Consider the following 22111-nt stretch of genomic DNA (forward strand, 5'->3'; position numbering starts at 1 on the left):
AGCTGTTTGGAAGTACACAGGGTGGAAAGTACTGATCTGTCTAGATTCCTTTACTATTTATTCGATGACCTTTTTCTGATACTTCCTCCACAAGCTGGAATGTATTATTTCGTGTTCTCATAAGGACAGCCTTCAAATGATAGGTGAAAACTCTTGGCTGAGACCAGGTTGGGGGTTTTGTTTGCCTGCACGTAAGATTCTTTGTGCAGATCTACATCGTTGCACGTCTTTCTATACGTCTGTGCTACACGTTTTAAGTGATTGGTCCCTTGAAGTTAAAACCTTGGTTAAAAGTATTACTCAGGCCATCATCCAGCAGTCTTTTAGGGCTCTCTCTGTCTTGTGCACGTTTTGTGTTACTTCTGTTGGAGGGTTTTCACCTCGAGAAAATCCTGGCACCTTAGATTCTTCAGCTACCATAACAATGTTTGTGAGGCAGGCCAGTCTCCTGCACACAGCGTTTAAAACGTTAACTCCTACCCTGAGCTCTCCTGTCCCTTGCACACAACTTAAAAGAATCATGGCTTTGCACTCTCCGTCCTGCACCTGGAGACTCCGGAGAACTTCCAAAAAACACGCCCACCTGTGCGCGGAACTACGCACGCGCACGCGCGGATCCGCTGAGACGTCACCTCGGCGACCAGTAGTGACGTCAAAAGGCGCGCCTGACCGAAATTTGTCCGGAGTCTGCATGCGGGAGTCCCTGCCCCTTGGAGCTCATAATGCGCTGCGGTTGCGCGTTGTTGAGAAAGGTCCGTGTCAGGGGGTCGTCCCCCAGCTTTGATATCTCTCGCCACTCTCCTCCTGGGTTGCCGCTCCTCAGTTCCCGCTGTCCTGGGAGAAGACTGTGTCTCTGACGTTCCTATGCCTATTCCAGGTCCAGCTTTAGGGAATTCCTATAATACTTTCCAAAGCACGTGGGAGGAGAGTTGGGGTACCTGCCTGTGGTTTAGACGCGGCATTACGGTGTGCGAGCCGTACAGCGGTGTGTGTGTCTTTGTTAGTTTTGATTCTCGTTGTTTAAAAGAGTTCCCATAACCTGCTTTTATACATTTCTCCTCCTTAGCACTGCTTTTAATATCTTTCTGAAGACTTTTTCTGAGTTCATGTCAGTTTTTATGTAGTGTCTGTCTTAGAATCGATCCATTTTTATAACAATCTGCAACCAACTGCTTCGATTTAAAAAAAAAATTACAGTGAGCTAACTAGCAACGGTTTGTTAAAGTTAGAAATCATCTTATGTACGTAAACTATTATTGACAGGCATGTATGATAGCCCCTTATAAATGAAATTCCCTAATAAATACGACAAATCTAGAAAATAAAGGAAAAGTCACATATTGAACACAAGCTTTAAGAGCCCTTACCAAGAATCTCTCAGGCTGGTCAATCTTGAGGTTTTTTGTTTTTAACCCACAGATATTTTTGACTCCCCAAAATATTGCAGATTACCAAAAATATGAATATGAATTGAAACAATTACTCTATAAATCGAAAGCCAGGTATTGAGACCCAAGAGCTTTCTAAGAAGTTACTTATTTAGTGAGGGAAAGTAAATGTAAAGTACCAGAAGATACAGTACAATATCTGAGGAAGCCTGCCAAGTCAGAAAGCATCGGTGAGAGTGACATTCCAAGGATGCCTCCGACCATAAACCACATTTTAGTTGTATCTGAGAGCACACTGAAACTCTGACACCGGAAAATGGGTTTCTGATAGAAAGAACAAATGGTAATCCACAGAGAGGAGGAAACATGACCGGAGTGTCAGGGATAGGAAAGAACAGTAGAGCTCCAACAAATGACAGCCATCCTGGGGAGATCTGGTGAGGGCTTTGAATACAGCACTGCGAACTTTACTATTTCCTAAGCAGTAAAACCCCAAAGCCATGATCGTTTCTGAGTAAAGAGAAACATAGACATCAGGTTCATTTAAGGGGAAAAACTATGCTCTTGGCTCCTGGTGGTGGGTGCATGAAGGAATGATGAGACCCTGAAAGACCATTTAGAATTAACAGTCAAGGTTCTAAGGAACAGTGGTCCTGAAAGGGAGTCAGGCTTCTTGGAAAGCAAAACTTAGAGTAAAAGGCCATTTGTTCAGTCTTGGTGAGCAGATAAGCTTTGGTAATTAACGGAGGGAACAGCTGTTTGTTATTGTTGTTGTTGCTGCTGCTGCTGCTGCTGCTTTGACTCTGTTTTGGAGGGATCCATCCAATAGATACCACCAACAGGTTACTTATTTAAAGGGTTTCAAATATAAGTGAAAGACAGTTCTGCTGTCAGTTGTTTTAAACTGTTAAAAGCTTCACTTTTTCTCAGGGGAGCATTACTAGTACCTACTGAGATCACCCTGGAGAGAAGGTTTAGAATGAAAGCCGGAGAAAGGGCAGATACCTTGAGGCTAGGTGAAGCATTTGATCACCAAGGAGAGAGAGTGGGAGAGGAGGTGATGTAAAAAAGGGCAGTACAAGTGCTATTCGGACAGCTTTGATTCTTTCCTGAAAGAAGCCTCAGTAGAATGATACTAGAATCTTTTAAGTTAGTAGAATATCTGATGTATAAATGTCCTCTCTCTTTCTTAAGTATGGAAATTTCATTGACAACCTAAGAATCTTCACCAAGGGAGGAAGCGGTGGAATGGGCTACCCTCGTTTAGGTGGAGAAGGTGGAAAAGGTGGTGACGTCTGGGTTGTGGCCCATAAAAAAATGACCTTAAAACAACTTAAAAACAAATATCCTCAGAAACGGTTTGTGGCTGGAGAAGGAGCCAACAGTCGGTAAGTGCTTATGGGACAGTGCTTATGGAAAGTCAAACTCTTCTGGGGAAACCAGAATATAGACCTTTACTAATAACCCAAATTACCACCATATTCTCATCAAGAAAAGTCTAACCTGACTATTTTGGTGGGTTTGACCTTTGCCCATTTAGTCTCCCAGTATCTCTTTTCTATTGTCCGGGAACAGACAATATGAACCCGTACTTTGTCCCAGACTTACCTTGGGCAAAATTTCAGTAATGCCTCAGCAGCTGAAAGCCTTTCATTCATAGTTCTTCCACTTGGATATAACCACTGTTTGCTTCGACTTGACATTTCTAATACATTCCCATGGTTTTACAAAGGTAGTTATGTGTTTGTGTATAAAGTCCAGCATAAATAAATAAAACAACAGAGCACAGTATGTGTATGTATGTATATATATATATTCACATATACATATATATATATATATAGTGCCCTCTTTTTACTTAATATTTTCCTTTTTATATTGCCATAGCCATGTTTTAATGGTATCCTGTGTAGACACTCTTTTCTTTACATGTTTAATTTTTTTTGATAAATTACTATTTTCATGTAATCAATATTAATGTAACCTTCGTCTCTCCCAATACTCCAGTTATGGTCAGCTTTTTAGAAAAGTGATGTTCATTAGATTTGCTGGGTCTTTGAACTTGATTTGTATTGTAGAAACCATCTTTGGATTTCAGATATATATATCAGTTCATTTCAGGTTGAAATGACTTAGTGGTTGACTCAGTAACAACTTATTTCCATTCTTATAGGTTATGTCAGCATATAATATAAAAAAAAAATAAAGATGATCTTTTTTTTCTGTTTAGAATTTAACCATTTAATATCTGTTTTAGTGAGAAGGGCTGATTGTTAGTTACCATTGTAAATCATTTCATTTAGTGGTGTTTTGCTTTGTTTTGTAGAGTTAGTGCACTGAAGGGCTCCAAGGGGAAGGACTGTGAAGTGCCTGCTCCTGTTGGAATCTCAGTCACTGATGAAAACGGTGAAGTGCTAGGTGAGGCTCCGGCTTCTACGCTTGTGAGAGATGAACGCATTTTCCCAAGTTAATCCAGGAGACAGCATAAGAGCTCCCCTTGTGAGGAAAATGTTCTTTAATGTTAAAATCACATTGTTATTTTGTGCATTGAGAGACCACACACATGGAGGTCGGAGGACAATTTACAAGAATCAGTTCTATCCTCCCATCCTGTGGAGTCTAGGGATAAAACTCAGGTCAGCAAGGTTGGTGACAAATGGCTCCACACACAGCTGTGTCACAGAAGAAAGGTCTGTAACATCTATAACCTTAGCTGCTAGCTTATTAAAAATATTTTTAATGTGTATAAAATATATTCAACAACTTACTACTAGATTTAAGATGACTTTAAAAAGAGGTAAGAATATTTACTTGATTTTAAAATATATAATCAGCTTCCTTTTAGCTGTGTACAAAAGTGTTTTTCTGGGGTCAGCATTTATTTGCCTGTGTCTATGGTATTATCTCTGAGTCAGCCTAAGGGAGTTGCTTTTAGAAGTGTGTGTGAGTGTGTGTGTGTGTGTGTGTGTGTGTGTGTGTGTGTGTCTAATAAGAAATTTAATCTTATAGTTTAGCCCTTTAGGTTTTAAATTGAAATTTCTTGACATATTTATGCAACAAAACAAAATACTGGTTTTATTTATTAATGTTTGTTGTCTTTCCTCTTAAAGGAGAACTCAATAAAGAAGAAGACAGAATTCTGGTTGCTAAAGGTGGCCTTGGTGGTAAATTACATACAAATTTCTTACCTTTGAAAGGCCAGAAGCGGATAATTCACCTTGACCTAAAAGTTATAGCTGATGTAGGTCTAGTAGGGTGAGTATCATTTATATTCCTATAATATGTCCATCAGACAGTTCAAGACTAAAAAGTAAATGTAAAGAGTAATTCTGGGCAGTATACATTCCTAGCTTATGTCATTTCTATATTAATACTTTGTACTAAAATACAGCTGACCTTTTAAAATGTAAGAGCTGAGGCGCAAATGTCATCACTTTATTCCTGCAATGGAAGGTCTGCATATAATTTCTTTTCCTCTTTTCTTTCTTCTGTTCTTCTTTCCTTGCTCCTTTTCTCCCTATCTCTACTTCCTTCCTTGCTTGCTTGTTTGCTTACTTTTTGGGTCACTGTGTTGCACATGTTGGTTTGGAACTTACCATACAATGCTGGCCAGCCTCAAACTTATGAACCTACTGCGTTAGCCTCTCAGGTGCTTATACGGTGGTTTTAAAAACAACAGTTCTCATAGGTGCATATATTTGAATGCTTGATCCTCAGTTGGTAGAACTGGTCAAGAAGGACTAGGAGATATTGCCTTGTTGGAGGAAGTGTATCATTTGGGGACCAGTTTTTAAGATTTGAAAATCTCCACTATTCCTAGTAGGTTCTCTTTGCTTCATATAAACTCTCAGCTACTCCAATGGGCTGTCTGCTGCCAAGCTGGCCATAAACGGTAATCTTCTGGAGCCCCAAATTAAACTTTATGTTTTAATGAATTGCCTTGGTCATGATTTTATTTTGTTTTGTCATGGCAATAGAAAAGTAACTAAGACAACAGCAGGAGATGCACGCACGCACTCACCTGGACCTCTCCCACTTTGTATGGTCTAGGAACGAAACCCAAGGAATGGTGCCACCCACTTCCAGCATAGTCTTTCCGCATCAGCCAGCTCAATCAAGACAGTCCGTCACAGACTTACCTACAGGCCAACCTAGATAATCCCTCACTGAGGCTCTTCTTAGCTGACTCTAGATTGTGTCAGGTTGACAGTCACAGTCACTATGCCAGGGTCTATATGTAGCTGTATTCTCAGAAAACTTAACAGCCTGTTATTGACCTTTGGTTTCTTATTTTGTGTTGTATGCATGTTACATGTTATATGTACTACATGTGGTAAAAATTGCATATATTCACTGTGTGTTATAATTTGTGTGTGTGTGTGTGTGTGTGTGTGTGTGTGTGTGTGTGTGTGTGTGTGTTTGTGTACTGGAGAGCTGGATTGGTGAGTAAAAGCATTTGATGTTCTTACAGAGGACCTGGGTTAGTTGTTAGTTAGAATCCCTTATAGTTGTTCAATTCATTTTCATTTAGTTGCAGAAAATTATTTTTCCTTATTTATTTGGCCCACGCACTATGCAGTGATGAGTTGTTTAATCTTTATGAGTTTATATATTTACTGGAGATTTGTTTGCTGCGCATTTTAAGTTTATTTATTTAGTCATTCATTCATTTGCTATTTGGTTTTTTGAGACAGGGTCTTTCTCTGTGTAACAGCCTTGGCTGTCCTGAACTCACTTTATAGACCAGGCTAGCCTCAATCTTACAGTGATCTTCCTGCCTGTTTCCCTAGTGCTGGGATAAAAGGCTTGCCCTACTATGTCTGGCCAAATTTTAAATGTTACTGCTCTATGATCACATAGGATACAAGGAGTCATTTCCATTCCTTTGGATTAGTTAATATTTGTTGTGTGTCAAGGGATATGGGATGGTTTAGAGAAGCTGTGTGCTGCTGAGTAGACTGTACATTCTTTGGTGCTTGAGTGAAACATTCAGTAAATATCTGTTAAGTCTGTTTGATGAATGATGTGAATGAATTCTTATGTCTCTATTTAATTTTTGTCCAGATGACCAGTCTAGTAAAGAAAATGGGGTTTTGAGATCCTCTACTATTAATGGGTTGATGTTAATCCGTGTCTTTAGACAAAGAAGTACATACTATGAAATTGTGTTCCTCAGCATCTAGTACATGCATGTTTAGGATAGAGACGTGTCTTAGTTAGTTCTTCCCCTGATCAGAATGAAGTGCCCCTTTTTTTATCTCTTGACTAGTTTTAGTTTGAAGTGTATTTTGTCAGATACTAGGATAGTGACTCCTGCTAGCCTGCTGGTCCTATTGATTGGGGTACTTTTGTCCCTCCTTTCAGCCTGCGTGGTGCATATTTTTAAAGATAAGGCGTGTTTCTTGTGAGCTACAGATGGATACTGTTTCTTGCTCCATTCAGTCAGTCAGCCTGTGTGTTTTGATGAACAACTGAGGGCAGTGATACTAAAAGTTATTACTGAAATGTGTGTTAGGCAGTCACTGTGGTGGTTTTGGAGTTGTTTGTGTTCTCAGTGATGTTTTATGGGTTCACATTTCCTCCCACAGTCTCTCTGTTGTGCTCTTCCCTCTCACCAGCCTCAAGTATTACTTCCTGTGTTCTCTTTGAGCTTGGTTTCTTGGATATAATTTTTAAGGCTGTTTTTACCGTGGAGAGTGTTTCTTTATCCTTCAGTTATGACGCATAGTTTTGCTGGGAATGTTATAGTCTAGCCTGGCCATCACAGTCTTTAGTACTTGGAATGCAATTGCTCCAGGCTGTTCTGGCCTTCAGAGTTTCTGTTGAGAAACTAGCAATTATTCTGATGAGTTTTTTTTTTTTTTTAAACTTGTGGCTTGTGTTTTTTTCTCTTAAAGTTTCCAATATGCTTTCTTTGTTCTGTATACTTAGTGTTTTATGTTGTAACTATGATGTAATGTGCCGTGGGGATTTTCTTTTCTGGTCTTGTTTATTTGTGTTCTGTGTGTTTCTTGTATTTCTATGGCTGTGTCTTAGTTTGGCAAAATATTCTTCTATTATCTTATTGTAGCTCTAACCTATGCCATTGATTTGGAATTCTCCTCCCTCATCAATACCTAGTGTTCAAAAGTTTGGTCTTTTTTATGGTGTCCCACATTTCCTGTGTTTGCTCCCCCCCCCCCCCATATATGTGTGTGTTTTTATTTTTTATATTTCTTGCCTGATTTGTTTAGTTCCTTAACTTTGTCTTTCATTCCTGATTCTTCCCTCTGTTTAATCCATTCTACCTGTGAAGGATTTCCTGTTAGTTAAATTGCTGGGTTTTTCAGTCCCGTGGTCACTTCAGTTTGATCCTCTTCCTGAGTCCTGGGTTGTCTTGTTAGTTCCATCAGCTTTATGTTTGTGTTGCCTTGGGCATCACTTGGATGTTTATTGCCCTTAAGTTCTTTCTCCTTAATCTCATTGAGCTGTCTGTATTTTCTTTAAACTCAATGACTTCTTTGATGAAACTTATGGTTTCATTTAAATTCTGTATCCTGGAATTCATCTACATGATTCTCATTGGCAAACATTTCTAAAGGACTAGTAGGTCTTGGAATGAAGATACTGGCTTGATCATTTCATATTGCTGATATTTTTGTAATGAAATCTATGTTATATGGACTTTTGTTGGTTTGGGCATGGACTTCACTGGCTCTAAGTGTGAGCTAGACAGAGCAGGTTAGTGTAGGAAAGAGGATGTATGAACAGGCTGGGCCTGGAGGCTGGAAATGGCTCAAGTAAAGAGTCAGTCAGATCATGGAGTGGACTGGGGCAGTATACAAAATGTGCCTTTTGGTGTCTGGATGGGGTGGGGGGAGTTGATAGGACTAGATGAGAAAGTTGGAGATGTCATGGGAAGTTGTCGTTTGGGGTGGTGTGTAAGATGACTGCAGAGGAGACAAGACTAGCCTGAATGTGTGACCCAGGCTACCTGTGGGTGTTTCTCCTTCAGGTATATCTGTTTACCACTTCTATGCTTGAAATCCTCAGAAACCAGAAGAAGGCATCAGATCCCCTGGGAGAGGGAGTATACATAATAAAGAAATAAATGTCTATTTATTATTACTTCTTTTTGCAAAAAGAAAATAAAAGAATATTTTAGCTATGTTACCACTCCAAATATCAGTGAAAAGTATGTCTCTCCAGTCATGTACATATTTTTATCACATTTACTTGTGTTTATGTTTATGTGTGTGGGCATGCAATTGCCACAGCACATGTGTAGAATCAGTAATTTTCAGGAATTGGTTTTTTCCTTCACCATGTAGATCCCAGGGATCAGACACAAGTTGTAAGGCTTTATTCACGGGGCCATTCAGTGGCCTCTCCATGGCTTTTATAGACACAGTTTTGCAAAGTTACTTATAATTGCAACAAATGTGTGAATGTCATTAGAAAGCTGGCCAGATAAATTGTGTATTAACCATTGAAAAGTTGTTTTTAATGTCATACAGGTTAAAAGCAGTCAGTAAATTATGAAATATTTTTCAAAAAAAAAATCGAGGCATACTTTTTAGTCCAGGTTCTCTAGAGGAACAAAACTTATAAAATGCAGGGCAGAGGACTGTGATAACTGATGCTCTCTGTGTGCATGGCAGCAGAACATTCTAAACTGCAGAGAAGAAGCTCTGTGGGACAAATGACCCAGTTTCTCTAAAAATAAATTGCAAAAGCCAAGTGGAAGGTAAGTGTATGTGATAACGAGAGTTCAGAGACACTCCAGCCTGTTATAATTCCAGAGCTCTATTTCAATTTGTATCAAACAACCAGATTTTAAAAACCAGAGACTCCTGAGCTGAAACTGGCCAGAATGCTTCCTCCCTGAGGGCTAGCTTTTGTGGAAACGGAAAGCACAGTGTAAGCTTCCAAAGGAGGAAGGCAACCCAGTCTTATCCAACCATGGCACTTATGAACCTATCAATAACCAGCATGGCATCATGACCCTAAGGGTGCAGTAGTTGCACGCACACATTGGCAATAATCAAAAGCCTTTAATTGGACTTATGACCTATCCAACATATCGCAGAGGCGGGTGGATCCCTTTGAGTTCCAGATCAACCTAGTCTACATGGTGAGTTCCAGGACAGCCATAGCTACACAGTGAGACCCTGTCTCGGGAAAAATAAAAGAGAGATGCCAAGTCTAGTACTAGAAACCTAGCTAACTACTGTATGTATAAAAACATACATACAAGGAATATTATACGGATTGAGCGGATTATTCTTGGTAATATGTATGTGTGAGTATATACACATGCATACGATAACAATGAAATAAGAGGCTATGAAGTTGAAAGAGAGTAGGGGGAGTATGTGGAACAAAGTGGAGGGATCAACGGCAAGGAGGTGAGGTCCCAGTTTTATTATAATCTCAAAAAATGAAAAAGTAAAAATTAAGTAAAAATGGTATTGATAGCGTATTAATAATAATTGAAGCTAGAAGCTTTCCACATTAATTATGTCTCTATTTTTGTCTGTTTTTAATGTTCACAATCCAAAAAACATTACATGATATTTTGTCAGGGTTTGGCTAAAGATAGTGAATTACAGGACTAAAGGGCTAGCTCATCAGTGAGGAGCACTGACTGTTCTTCCAGAGGATTACCCACCACTGTCTCCAGATCTCTCTTCTGCCTCAGCAGGCACCAGATACACATGTGCTACATAGGCATACAAGCAAAACACCCATACACAGAAAAACAAGTTAAGAGAAAAGAGAGAGAGAATTACAAGGTCTGGAGCTTTAGGAATTATTTGTAATTGCTTGTATGCACATGTGTCTGTATGGGGGTGAGTCCAGTGTGTGTGGAGGCTTGACCTGTCAGATCCTTCTGGAGTTACAGGCACTAGTGGGCTGCCCAGCATGGATGCTGAGAACGGACTGTGCCTCTGCAGAAGCAGTGCAGACTTAAGCCTTCAGCCATCCTCTCAGCCCTGAACTTTTATTTGTTTTCCTAAGTTAAAAAAGGTACTTTACTATCTTAATTCTTAAATTTATACGTTTACTTTATTCATAAGTATATTTTTCTCAAGTATCCCAAAATTATTTTAGACTTACAATCTTGTGGCGAGAGACTGAGAAATTGACTCCTAAGCTTCTTGAATATAGAGTACACATTCTACTATTGAGGTGTAATTCTGTATTCTAATCGTAGTTCCAGAAATATTTAAGAAATCTACATTTGGGAGGGGGAGGGCTTGGAGGCAGAGGCAAGCAAGTCTCTTTGAGTTTGAGGTCAGTTTGGTCTACAGAGTTCCAAGACAGCCAGGACTACACAGAAAACCCTGTCTCAAGAAACAAAATGGGGGGTGGGGTGGGGTGGGAATTCTCTATGTAGCCTAGTGGTCCTATAGACTGGGGTTGGCCTTGAACCTCCTTCTGCCTCCCAAGTACTGGGATTGAAGGTGCGTGCCATCACCACCTGGAAAGAAATCTACTTCTTGTCAGAACAGAGTCCAAGAATGGAGTCAAATGAGAATTCTTGAGTGCTTGTGAGAAAACTCCAAGAAACGGGAGTCTTATGACCCAGTTAATTGAAAACACCAAACAGTTCTTGGAATATATTTCCCTGTTCCTTCCAGATGTAGCGGATAAGAGTGAGTTTTCTTCAGCTGTTGTTAATCACATACCTCTATGGAAAACGTGCCTGCCACCTGTGACTGAGTCTTGTGATTGAGCACCTTGCTCATGTGGTTCCTTTTAGCCCCCAAGTATAAATTTCCTGATGCTTTGAATAAAATTGACTGTTGCTTGAGACTTTAGTCCACCTCAGTTTTAGCCCCTGCTCCCCCAGGTTCACACCACCAACTAGAGTAGTCAACACATGAAATGTTGAGTGTTCAGAAACATGCAGCTAAGTCTGGTTTGTTCTAATGCACATATATAATGTATTTTAGATTCCCCAATGCTGGAAAATCCTCCTTACTAAGTCGGGTTTCTCATGCAAAGCCTGTGATTGCAGATTATGCATGTAAGTATAATTGGTATATTTTAATGTGTGAGGTAAGTTTTCTTTGCATAAGACTAATACAAGTCTGAGTTTAGCTTTAATTTGAAAGCTTCCAGCAGTTAGAATCCATGCATTTCTTTTTAATCTTTCAGACCACTGCAGTCCTCACACAAGTTTCTTGTCCTTGTTAGGAACATCGCTGCCTTTATTTCTCTGTTGTTCATCACTTATTTGGTTACTATAGGATCTTAACGCTACTCAGCTCATGATAAATTGTGATAAATACTGGGAAGACAGAGATAAACATTTTTATTAATTTTATAAGGATTTTTTCTAGGAACCATATTAGACTATGCTGCTAGAAAAATTGGTAAGCAAAACTTACCAGCAATGTTGTGAGATTATTCTCAGTAGGGAGAAAGGAATGTGTGTGTTTGTATGTGTGCTGATATGTGTGTGTTTCACTGATAAATATAAGGAAAGGAAAGTGTTAAAGAGCAAAAGTAAGTGCTTTAGGTAGACCTTTCTGAGGGACAGTGCTTGGACAGAGATGATTAGGATTAATCAGGGCTTTAGACTAGAGGTAAAGGGTCTTTAAGTCATGAGAAGAGCCTATACACAGCTCAGTAGTTACAGGAAATTTGTCTAGAGAACATGAAGTCAGAGATGGAGGGGGTAGTGAAATTAAATCAGGTCAAATTCCATAGACTACATGATTGTCTTTCATCTAAGGGATAAAATAGACTTTCCAAAGCTCTCTTAGCTATACTATAGAAATTGATAGTATAAAGCATTAATGAATCTGGAAAGAGAAGTTAGTCTGTTAGTGCAGTAGCTAGATCAGATGCAGTGAAAGGTTAGGTTAATGATGCTGAGTGAAAAATGTTAAAATTCAAAAACCATGTTCTTTCAACAACCTCATAATCACACAAGCCTGGAATCGTTGTGGGGGTAACGGTATGAAGTGCGTTTGTTTCTGCTCTTGCAGTTTCTTGGTGAGCACTTCAGCAGTGGTACACTATGGCATGATATCCATCTGTTTTCAGTCCACGGTTTTATTTTTGTCATAATAAATACTTTTCCAATATGAAAAAAGATATTGAGTAAATATGATACAATATTTTCCATTATTAAATAAAACCCACAGAATGGAAGTAAAGCTGGCAGACCAGATTAGATAGACGGAAAGACAGAAACCCTGGGAGAGGGTTAGTATAGAAATGGAAGGCATCAGAACATCTCAGATGAGAACCTTACCAGGCCCTGTGTGGTGGCTTAGTGGGTAAAGGTACTTGCTGATAAGTCTCACTTCAGTTTTACATGTCCTGTGGGTATTCTCTGACCTCCACATGCAGACCATCCCATGCACAAGTCTTTCCCCCAAATAAATGCATACACAAGGGTAATGGATTCCTAAAAAGAAAGAACCGGTGATTGTGATCAGAGCCTAAGTTCCGAGTCCCAGACATTCTTCAGCTGCCTTGGCTGTGCAGTAGGACTTGAGGCCAGAGCACGGTTGTCTGTGCTTTTCAAAATACAACGTGAGGGACAGATAACTGTAGCACCTATCTCAACGAATGACAATGGGATTAACTACATAGCACATAGATATTATTCAACCTAAACATGTTCTAGTGACATTTTTCTAGAAAATTTAGTCTTTTATTCCTTCCTTAATGTACTGCCATTTCTCCATTTCTCCTTTCAGTCACAACACTAAGGCCTGAACTTGGAAAGATTCTGTACAGTGATTTCAAGCAGGTTGGTAGTTTTAAATTAAAATACAGTTGGTTTTGTTTGGGATTTTCTTTCTTTCTTTTTTTTTTTTTTTTTTTGATAGAACTTTAAAAACTATTTATTTATAAATATGTATGCCTTTGTATGAAGTCATATGGGTATCAGATGTGCTGGAGTTACAGGCAGTTTCAAGCTATTCAGTGGTGTGCTAGGAATTAAACTTCAGTTCTCTGCAAGAAAATATGTGCTCTTAACCACTGAGCTATCTCTTACGTGGTAGTGGGACTTTTATATGTACATGTATGTATGGTCTTGAAGGAAAAAAAAAAATAGAGGGGTTGTTGTTGATGGTGGTGTTGTTATTGTTTGACAAGTAAAACTATGGACAAAGTAATTCTGCCCAACATTATTATAGTAAAACAAGGATTTAATTTCTTCTCCTTCCAAGTGCTATGCTCACTTCATCTCCACGGAATTATGTCTTTGTGACTTCCCTAGGCTGTGTCTTCTCAGTATATGTCCTTTGTTACTACCCCAGTGAACTGTTAATTTCCAGTTCTTAAAATGACTTGCTATAGAAACTATAGTACTTCTGTGAAAACTGTTTAATTCCAAGTTTCTAGTTCTGAAAAGGGGGAAAGCAGGCAGTTCACTGATGTTTGCTTCATACTCTTCTTAAGGAAGAACTATAATTGTTTTATATGCACAGAAGCTTGTACGTCAGTGTTTCTGGCAGCTTTATTCATAATTACTAGAAATTGGAAATAATCAAATTTCTCAGTATGTGAATAGATTAACTGTGTTATATTTAGAGAACAGAATAGGCAATTTTTAAAATTAATGGATTATGAAGCCACAAAAATATAAGATCTTGAATACATATTGCTCAGGGAAGAAGCCAAAAGGTTGTCTTCTTCCAGTTTCAAATATTGATACTCTGGTAAGAGCAAACTGTGGCAAAAAAAAAAAAAAAAGGTCAGTTTGTGAAGATAAAGAGAAGGAGGCCTGCATAGGGGAAGCCCAGATGATTCTTAGATAGAAAAATTGTTCCATGTGATACCATCACTACTGATGCATCATTCATTTGCCAAAACCTTCTATATATACATGATCAGGGACAAACCCTGTATAAGGTATGGATCTTAAATGGTAATGGTGTGTAAGTGTGTTAATGAAATTCTCAGACACCATACAAAGATCTCAGTAGTGATATAACAAAAAAAAAATGTCAACTATTACAGATTATTAAATGCTAAATAAACTTATTGTATATTTTGAACATAATGACCAATATTTAGAAGAAAAGGAAATTATTTAAACCTAATATTTAAGGGAAATCAATATAGACTTCTGAAGGAGATTTTAGGATGTGAAACTTTTGCTTGGCATACACCTCTGTCATATAGCCATAACTTCCTCTCAGACTCAGAATTCCTCATCAACATGGGTGAGAGTGCTTCTCCTTCCTTACAGAATTTCAAATCATCTGGGTGGGGTAGGGATTCCAGTGACAAAGGATGCCTGGTCCCCAGAGACTTCAAACTAAAATCTTAGGATTGTCTGGCTATTTTTTGTAATAGATGTCCCCTTGGTGATCCCAGTGATACAGCAGGTGTCTGATGAACAGCAAGGCTTGCAAAGTGTAAAGTGGTTGTTAATAATGATCACCCATAGGAGGACTGTGGGGCGCTGCATTCTCTCACTGTATAAGAAGAGACAATCTTCCTGCTGGCATGTCATGAACAGAAAACGAGCAATGGTGCCATTTACAATTGGAATATAAAACTTAGACATATGAGTGTATTTGCTACGTGTGAATGTTAATGAATTATGCTTATAAAAGTTATAGTTTTATAAAGGATTCATAAGTATAATGCAGGGTTAGAATTAAAGGCTAACAGGGCTCAGTAGGTAGAGGAGCTTACATGCCGACCTGATGACCTGAGTCCAATCCCTGGATTCCACAGGTGGAAGAGAAAACTGGCTCCTGACAGTTGTCCTCTGCCCACGTGCATGTTCTAGTTCACGTGTGCCTGCACACATTCACACATACATACATACTAATTAATTATTTATACACTTACATTAATAACTGTTAACTAAGTATTAAACTAAACCCCAAAAAACTGTAATTTGGTATACTAATGAGTTAAAATGGGACGCAGAGATCTGATAACAAAAGATTTTAGCATATCTATTTCAAAGGTGCCATAGAATGATTGGGGGAAAAAAACTATTTGAAGTTTGAAAATTTGGGAAAAGATAACCTTGGTTTTATTTTTTTAATTAGATTTCAGTAGCTGATCTCCCAGGTTTGATAGAAGGTGCACATATGAACAAAGGAATGGGCCACAAATTCCTCAAGCATTTAGAGAGAACCAGACAACTGCTTTTTGTTGTAAGTCATATGCACATCTGTGATGTTCAAATGGATTAACTTGTTTTTCCTAGAGGTACTTTGTGAATAAGGTTAAAGGTAATTTGTCACAAAATCATGTTTTCATAATTGATGAATGCTGTTCTATATCTTATGGTGATACCAAAAGATCTTATAAGCTGGTGTCACCACAGCCATCTTAGACATGTGTGTGATCATACTCTGTGAGTTCACGCAGTGATAAAATCATTAGACATGTTTTCAGAATGTAGTCCTGGCATTAAACATGACAGTATTAGTAAATATTACTCCTGTAAGTCGGTTTCAATGGAGGACAAGTACAGCAGATAATGCTTGTTTATAATATGGGGATGGAAATGCTGTTGCTATTGTTTTGTATGTACATTTGGCCAGACTTACCAAGACTTTAATTCCTTAAGATTTTGGCATAGTCTTCTGTAGTATCTCTTTCAGTCTAGTTGGTATGCTTGAGTCAAGCATGAGAGTAGCAATATTGGTACTACTTATCTGTACTAGTTTTTCATCAAAGACACATTTTATAGTAATGCTTGTAGTTATCATGACAACGCAGCTTGTTATTTCATTGACTGAATTACTGGTTAAATATAGATTGAGAAATTGGTCCTTTTTGAAATTGAGAGAAAATATTTCTAAGCACAAAACTGAATAACCGTTCTACGTTCTGTGTCTGCTCTTCTCTTTAGGTTGATATTTCTGGGTTTCAGCTTTCTTCTGTAACTCCATATAGAACTGCCTTTGAAACTGTAATACTCCTTACAAAGGTAAGTTTTCTGGTTCACCGTGTTCTGGATCTAGTCTACCAAGTAGGCATGTCACATAGTAATCAGGATAACAACCTTTTTAAAGGTTTTATATCATTTGAAAAGTCAATGTTGCTGTTTCCAAATCTTCAACATTCACCCTTTCCTCCGTTACCTTGGTAATGCCCTCCTCAGCTCCACATCCTCTCACATCTTGTCTGGCTTCTGCTCTGGCATCTTTCCTGAAACATTCTCCACTTACGAACTTTCCTGAGATTCTTTTCTCTTTTGGAGGACACTAATGATCAAACTATGAAGCCTTCTACCACTGAGCTATACTCTCATCACCTTTCTTAACCATGTAAGCAACATTACTGAGAGTTACTGAATGGTCTTACCTTACTGTCATTGTTCCTCATTGCTTACAACCCGAGTGCCCTTGACTGCTCAACCTGCTTATGCTTTCGGCCAGATACTTACTGGGCATGTGTGAATGAATGTCATGTTAACCACCAAAGTAGGAAGGAGGAAACAAACTGCAGCCTTTTTGGTTTTAATTCTGTAGTTATCCCCACAACATTGTTAAAACATACTTATGCCTTTTCCAAGAATGCAACAGATATTAAATTGTTATGACTAGCATGTGAGTCTTCTCCCTGTTAGCTCTAGTTACTTGAATTTGGCTCTAGGCATAAAATCAGCTGTTTCTGGGAAGTCATGCAAACTATCGTCCTGTTCACTGGTTTAGCAAAAAGCATTGCTGGTTTTATAGTTGTTGTGAAAGATGGCTGTTACCTTCATGCTGTCACTTGTTCTTCTGTAAAGGAGTTGGAGTTGTACAAAGAAGAACTGCAGACGAAGCCTGCGCTCTTGGCAGTCAATAAGATGGACTTGCCAGATGCCCACATTAAACTTGAGGAACTGAGGAAGCAACTCCAGAATCCTGAAGGTAAAATGTCTGGTCTGTTCACTTGTTCTGCAGTAGTAGCTGTATCCAGAGAATTTCATGGATTTTTGTTTTTGGTGGGGCTGGAGGAGGTCAAGTGCTTGAGACAGGGTTTCCTATAGCCTAGAACGGCTTCAAGTTTGTTGTTTATCTATGGACCACCTTCAATTCCTGCCTTTACCTCCCAGGTGCATGTAGTGCTATGGCCAATAGTAACATCAGTGGGAAAGAAAACTAGTGTTTTCTACTCTAGAAACTATTTAAAGAAAGATCATGTCGTGTTTAAAGCACTGAAACAAGCACTGACCAGTCATTATCAGGTCTCAAAACTGATAAGTTAATTAGAGAAAGAAAAGAGAGACTACTTATGTCCAAAACGGTCAGGTTTCATTTAAAAAACTAGAGTTTATATGGACCTATAAAGGGTGTGAGAGAGGGCCTAGAGAGATGTCTCGGGCACTGAGAGCACATGCTGTTCTAGTGAGGCCAGAGTTACTTTCCAGCATCATGTCAGGTTCATCATAAGCACCCATCAAGGACTCTGATGCCTCTTGTGGTCACACACATCTCTGTACCCAGACACCCATTCAAACATTTAACTAAAGGTAAAATAAAAGTTTTTGTTTCTTGACTTTTTGGTTTTATTTCTTATTCGTTGATGGTCTCATAATGTAGCTCTGGCTATCTGGAAATGATTATGTAGACCAGGATGGTTTTGAAATCATAACAATCCACCTGTTTCTGCTCTTGCGTGCTGGCATTAAAGCTGTGTACCGTGATGACCAGATAAAATAAATCTTAAAAAAAAATAAAACCAGATCACCCAAGATGCATGTAAGAGGACAAAAGTCAGTAATTCCCATGGAGTGTCATAGGCTCTGTCACGGTACCTTTGTCAGCCCTAGAACTTTGTTTCACTGGTACACGCTGTATTTTAACAAAAACCTAGTGAGGTTTTAGAGTTCTTGTTTTGTTTTTTGAGACTTTGTATATGTATGGGTATTTTGTTTGCACGTATGTCTGTGTACCATGTGCATGCCCAGTGAAAGGCATCAGATTTTCAGGGTCTGGAGTTAACAGACAGCTATTAGCTGCCATGCTGGAATTCTGCTGTTCTCCAGAGAGCAGCCAGTGCTCTTAACTGCTGAGTCAGCTCTCCAACCCACACAGCTAGTAGTTTTAAGAGGGATTTTTGTTGTTGTTGTTATTTTACTACTGTTAACTTGGTAACTCTGAAGATTATTAGTCTTTGAAAAAGAACATTTAGTTCTGCATTTGTATGAAAGTAGTGTTTATGACTAATGGCTGTGACTAAAAGGATATGTCTGAAATGTCGTAAGTGGAAATATTTCCACTGTATAAAGACTGACTTAATCACTATTCTATTTCTGGGAAGAGATACCCTAACAAAAACAACTCTTGTAAAGGCAAGCATTTAACTGGGGGCTTACAGTTTCAGAGTCTTACATTGTCACCGTGGTGGGGACATAGACTTATGTATGGTACTGAAGCAGTATCAGAGCAAGATCCTGTCCGCAGGCAGGCAGACATACTGACAGACAGACACTGGGCTCAATATGGACTTTTCAAAGTATTGAAGCCCACCTCCAGTGACACACTTCCTCCAACACCTCCTAGTCCTTCTAATCCTATCAAATAGTGACTTCCTTCTGACTAAGGATTCAACTACATAAGCCTCCAGGGGCCATTCTTATTCAGACCACCACAGGGACTCTTCATAGTGTGGCAAACTGTGGGATACTTTTATCCTGTGGTGATGATGTATTTGTTCTTTTGGTGTCTAGAAAGAAACTTGTGAACAAATGGCAAGTGGCCATCTGCTTCTGAAGAATTCTCATTTCATTCTGTTATTGGAGTGATAATGGGGAAACAGACTTTAATACACTGAGATTAGCAGACAGCACCAAGGTCCTCTTTCTCTTCTTGAAAGTCATTCCCCTACATAATGTACATGTTAGAACTGTCCCTGGATTAGTAAGTTAGTCTTGGGTCATAAATATTCTCTAAAAGTCTTCATTCATTAATATCATTTGCCTGATCAGGTCAGTAGTTCACTTTGCTTATTGTTCTTGCAGTTGGTGGCACTAGAAGTGAGGATGGCTCAAGAGTTTATGTGGATTCTGGACCACCACAGTTCTTGAGTTTATCTCTCTGGGTTTTCTTAGAGGTTTATAACTCTTAGAAGTCAGGATGATTTATATCTGCCCATTATATGGTAGTTGGCCCATCCGTTCAGAATGCTGTCCTCCTCCCTGACGGCCATTGTATTAGGATAAAACCATGCAACATCTGATAGTCCCTATGTGATTGATTAGACTCAGATAAAATGATCTGCCCTTGGGCTCTTAGGCCTCCTCATGCTGTAATTTTTAGTGGAATCCTGGCCTCCATTTGTGATAACCCTTTGCCTGAAAGAAGTTAGAACTTACATGTGTTCTAAGGTAAGCCAGAATGTTCCAGGTGATGTCATTGCTTTTATAGAAACTTTACCTCATTTTAAGTATCGTCATGATTTACTAGTGTTTATTCTTCATTTTGTTTAACATAAATTTGTTCAACAGTCATTTGCTAAGTACCTACCATGTGCTAAGAGCCGCCATTGTCTGTAATAAAGTGCAGATCCCAAGAGCTTGTAAGAGAGGGCAGAACAGGGAGAGTTTCAGATGCTAAATTGTCCGTTTTGAATTAATTTTTCAAAAGGCAATGACAAAGCACCTGTTCTTGTTGCAGATTTTCTGCACTTATTTGAAAAAAAGATGATTCCAGAGAAGGCTGTAGAATTCCAGCATATCGTTCCCATCTCAGCGGTTACTGGTGAAGGGATTGAAGACCTGAAGAACTGTATAAGAAAAGCACTGGATGAACAGGATGATAAGGAAAATGAAGCATATCATAGCAAACAGTTGCTCAGTTTGCAGAGTTCCAGTTCATAGACTGAGCCACATCAACATGTGCTGCCACTGTTTCCAGAAAAGGCAGCATTTAAACCTAGTACAGAGTATTGACGAAATACTATTTGGCTCTAAGGAGTAAGAAAATCATGTTTAAAACACAGATGAGCCTGCAGTGCATTATGTTGAAAGAAGCCAGGTAAGCACAGCAAGATAGATGCCAATGATCTCACATGTGGAACCTTAAAACGACAAACTGAACTGAGAAATACTGAAAATGGTAATTATTTATAGTATAAATAGGAGCTAGAAGATTAACAGATGTTAGTCAAAGGATACAAAGTTTTAGTTAAGCTTTACCAACCTTAAAGCTTGTACCTTGTTGTTTATAGAACAATGTATCATATTTTGAAAATTTGTAAGAAAGTAGGTTTTAAGTGTTCTGGCCACAAAAAAAAAAAAAATGAGAAAAATACATCTTTTAAAATAAATTAACTCTGTATTTCAAAACATGCTGTGTATGATAAAGATAAATGTATAGTTTTATATCAATTAAAAGTAGTATTGAAATTACATTAATTTGAAAGCTTTTCAACATTTTAAAAATGGTATTTATCAGTAGGTTTCCTTAGATATGTGTCATAATTCAGGAAGATACATTTTTATTTTTATTTTCCTTTTCTTCTTCTGATTTTGGCTCAGCAAGGCAGTTCCTTTTTTGCATAAAGTGTACAGAAGTCTCAGGCCACGAAGCACACTGAGACCAGCAGGGCTCCTGTATTTTATTCCTGATGTGGGTGGTGACTAGGTCCCGTCCCATTAGTGGGAGCTTGACCTAGTCTTGACTAATAGTTAATTGGGTCAGAAGGTCCTCACTGGCTAACCTACTTTGATTTTCAAGTTGCTTACAACTATCCCCTCTTTATTACATTACTTTTCAAATTCAACAACTTATGTTGGTCATTTAAAGTCTCTAGGAAGAATAAATTATATAATCAGTGGGGAAGCCTATTGTCCAAGAAGATGAGTTTTATTAATTCCTGCTTTAAGTATTTAAAAAATACTTACAAACAAATATTTTTTTCTTAAGGTAAAATTTATTATGTGAAATGTGCATACTTACTTTAAAAAAATAATTTTAACCAGTGTACAAGAGTATGAGACAAAAGACAATTCTGTTTGCTGAGACCTTCACTCTTAACCAGAGAAAGTCACAATCAATAACTTATGTTTTTATGGAAAATTTTACATTTTTTTCCACAAATAAGTTTACTGTAATTTTCTCTAATTTTTTTTTTTCTTTTTACAAAGTAGCAGCAAGTTAGTGAGCTTTAAAAAAAAAAAAAAAAGAAAGAAAGAAAATTTCTTAACCTAGCATGGCAGCGTGAGCCTCGGCCCACAGCACTGAAGGGAAGCAGAAGATTTGAGTAAAAAGCCCCTCCTGGGTGACATAGCAGGTTCTGGGCGGCTCTGGATTTTGTAATGGGACCAGGTTTCAAAAACGTGTTTATTTTATTATTGCATGTGTTTTGTTGTTTTGTCTTCAAGTAAGTCTGTGGACCATGTGACCATGTGAATGAAGTGCCTATGGCAGCCCAAAGAGGGTGGCAAATGTCCTCTCCAGTTCTCTACAGTTGGAGCCACCATACGGGTCCAGGAAATCAGACCCAGGTCCTCTGCGAGAGCAGACAGTGTTCCTAACTGCTGAGCCGTCCCTCCAGCCCTTTCTTTTATAATACTTTTTTTATTTGTTAAAAATTATTTATTGTTTAGTAACAGTTGTGGTCATTGCCCCCCTTTTAAAAATTCTTTTTTAATTGTATGTTGATTGGACTTCAATTTCTTCTGACTTGATAATGTGTGTAGTTGGATAAAACGCTATTTTAATTTTAATCTAGTTTCTGTTCCCAGTGCCCAGCCCTCTCTCGTTCTAGTGCATGGACTAGTTTTTCCTCTGTCCCTTTTCTTCGCTGCAGGG

General features: G+C 38.6%; 1 protein-coding gene across 2 annotated transcripts; it reads left to right on the forward strand.

Annotated features, from left to right (window-relative positions):
• The first annotated feature begins 664 nt into the window (after positions 1-664).
• Positions 665-21785, forward strand: GTPBP10 (GTP binding protein 10). 2 transcript variants are annotated; one of them, XR_013975507.1, is made up of 11 exons: positions 665-752; positions 2583-2776; positions 3715-3806; positions 4499-4643; positions 11327-11400; positions 13088-13140; positions 15407-15514; positions 16219-16296; positions 17101-17224; positions 19973-20332; positions 21682-21785. XR_013975507.1 is itself a non-coding variant. In XM_080936188.1 (10 exons), exons 1-10 carry the CDS (start codon positions 723-725, stop codon positions 20173-20175), a joined length of 1101 nt encoding a protein of 366 aa, XP_080792314.1. In that variant the 5' UTR covers positions 665-722; the 3' UTR covers positions 20176-20629. The 2 variants fall into 2 exon arrangements, 1 of the variants encoding a protein (XP_080792314.1); XM_080936188.1 differs by lacking the exon at positions 21682-21785 and having other exon boundaries at positions 19973-20629.
• The last annotated feature ends 326 nt before the right edge of the window (positions 21786-22111 follow it).

The sequence above is a fragment of the Micromys minutus genome (genome assembly GCF_963924665.1).
Source record: "Micromys minutus genome assembly, chromosome: 23".
Classification (NCBI taxonomy): Eukaryota; Metazoa; Chordata; class Mammalia; order Rodentia; family Muridae; genus Micromys; species Micromys minutus.

Coding starts and splice junctions, on each gene's coding strand:
- GTPBP10 (XM_080936188.1), top strand. CDS start 723: ATGCGCTGCGGTTGCGCGTTGTTGAGAAAG. Junction 15,515..16,218: donor CCAGACAACTGCTTTTTGTT/GTAAGTCATATG, acceptor TCTTCTCTTTAG/GTTGATATTTCTGGGTTTCA. Junction 16,297..17,100: donor CTGTAATACTCCTTACAAAG/GTAAGTTTTCTG, acceptor TCTTCTGTAAAG/GAGTTGGAGTTGTACAAAGA.